The sequence below is a fragment of the Crocuta crocuta genome, unplaced genomic scaffold (assembly GCF_008692635.1).
Source record: "Crocuta crocuta isolate KB4526 unplaced genomic scaffold, BGI_CrCroc_1.0 scaffold394, whole genome shotgun sequence".
Classification (NCBI taxonomy): Eukaryota; Metazoa; Chordata; class Mammalia; order Carnivora; family Hyaenidae; genus Crocuta; species Crocuta crocuta.
The window spans coordinates 573193-574737 of record NW_027531920.1 but is presented as its reverse complement, the minus strand read 5'-3'; the positions used below and the strand labels follow the sequence as shown (position 1 = coordinate 574737).

At 56.5% G+C, this 1545-nt stretch overlaps 1 protein-coding gene across 1 annotated transcript in view; it reads right to left on the bottom strand.

Moving 5' to 3' along the window:
- The window catches only part of DLG3 (discs large MAGUK scaffold protein 3), a 51380-nt gene that overhangs the window by 49050 nt on the left and 785 nt on the right, over positions 1-1545 (bottom strand). The window contains exons 3-5 of the mRNA XM_077774970.1: positions 1338-1507; positions 904-1040; positions 425-569 (exon numbers count right to left, since the gene is read on the bottom strand). Of these exons, the coding sequence (XP_077631096.1) occupies positions 425-569; positions 904-1040; positions 1338-1507 (452 nt within the window). The remainder of the gene's footprint in view (positions 1-424; positions 570-903; positions 1041-1337; positions 1508-1545) is intronic.

Below are 1545 nucleotides of genomic sequence, written 5' to 3'. Positions count from 1 at the left end.
TAGGCTCACTTCTCTGAGTCTTAGAAAGAGCTAAAGTCAAGCAGTCTACAAAGAAAGGCATGACTAGAGGTGTGACTAATAATAATCCCTCACATCTCTATAGCCTAATACGGTTTTCCAAGGGCTTTCTCGTCCGTGATCTCATTTGATCCTTGCAGCAGTCCTATGAGGAAGGCAGCACATATATCATTAGCTCCTTTTTGCCAAAGAGGAAACTAAAGACAGGTGAAAGGGACTCGTCCAAGGGCACCCAGCTATAAGGGGCAGAGCTGGGATGTAGACTCTGTTCTCCTGAACACTAGTCCTCTGAGCGCTCTCTCTCTCTCTCTCTCTCTCTCTCTCAACAAGGGGGTTGGAATTCTTTCCCCTCCAGAAACCAGGGGGCAGGGGATTCAGGCCAGGGACGGGGCAGATGGGTACGTACTGCTGGCGTAGTCAGGGGGTGCATACATGTCGTTGAGATGGAGGCTGCCTGGCTTGGCCACCTTCAGATAGACCATATCAGACGTGTTCTTCAGTGAAGCCACTGCTTCCTCGTGCCTCACATCCTGCAAATTGGTGTTGTTCACCTAGAAGAGGAGAGGACTTAGGGCTGGCACTCAGGAGAAGGGAGGGCCTCTCCAGGTAACCCTGAAGGGTGCCCTTTCAGTGAAACCGGGCAGTGCTCTAGCAGGGGCCTAGTACAGCACTGTGAGAAGTGGAGAAGCATGACACAGAGCAGGTGAGGGAGTCCCAGCCATGAAAAGAACTGGGGCCTTGGTATCTGAGTGCACACAACTCAGATGGTGCTCTCGAAATTCCCCATGATGCTAGTCCCTAAGTGAGGTTCAGGTGGAGGGAGAGGCTCCTAGAACCCCACGTCCCCACCCTACCATTTGGGCATCCCTGTGAAGGTTGTCTCACCGCCAGCAGCCGGTCCCCGATCTGTAGGCGTCCATCCTTCTGAGCAGCACCCCCCTCGATGATCTTGGTGATGTAGATGCTGTTGTCTCCCGGGATGTGCTGGTTGCCAATCCCCCCGGCAATGCTGAAACCCAGGCCTGGGTGGGGGCCCGAAGGGAGTGGGAGAAGGCCACAAGGAGAAGTTAGAGTGCTCAGTCCGTCCCGGACCCAACCCCCCACCACAGCCGTCTCCGGGCCCCACAGGAGCACCCCCCAGAGATCCCAGACACTAGGCTGCCACCCTGAGGTCAGTAAGGTGAATGAGCTGTAAGGTCAAAGAAGAAGCCTGTGAGCTAGAACAGGGAGTCAGGCAAGGAATAAGGTTGTTCCCTTCCGTTTCCTGCAGAGCCAACCAGGGGCCTTTACCCAGAGCACAGGAACCCAGAGGGCCGCACCTTTGGGCCCTTTGAGCAGGTTGACCTCCATGATGGTCTCGGGTGGGGGCTGTCTCCTCCGCACCACCAACCGCACCACAGGGCCCGCCTCCTTCAGCGCCTCCACGGCCCGGCTGTGCACCACCTCCGACACGTCCACCTCATTCACCCGAAGCACACAGTCATTCACCCTGCGGGGGAAGCCCAAGAGGCATGACACCCTGCCGCC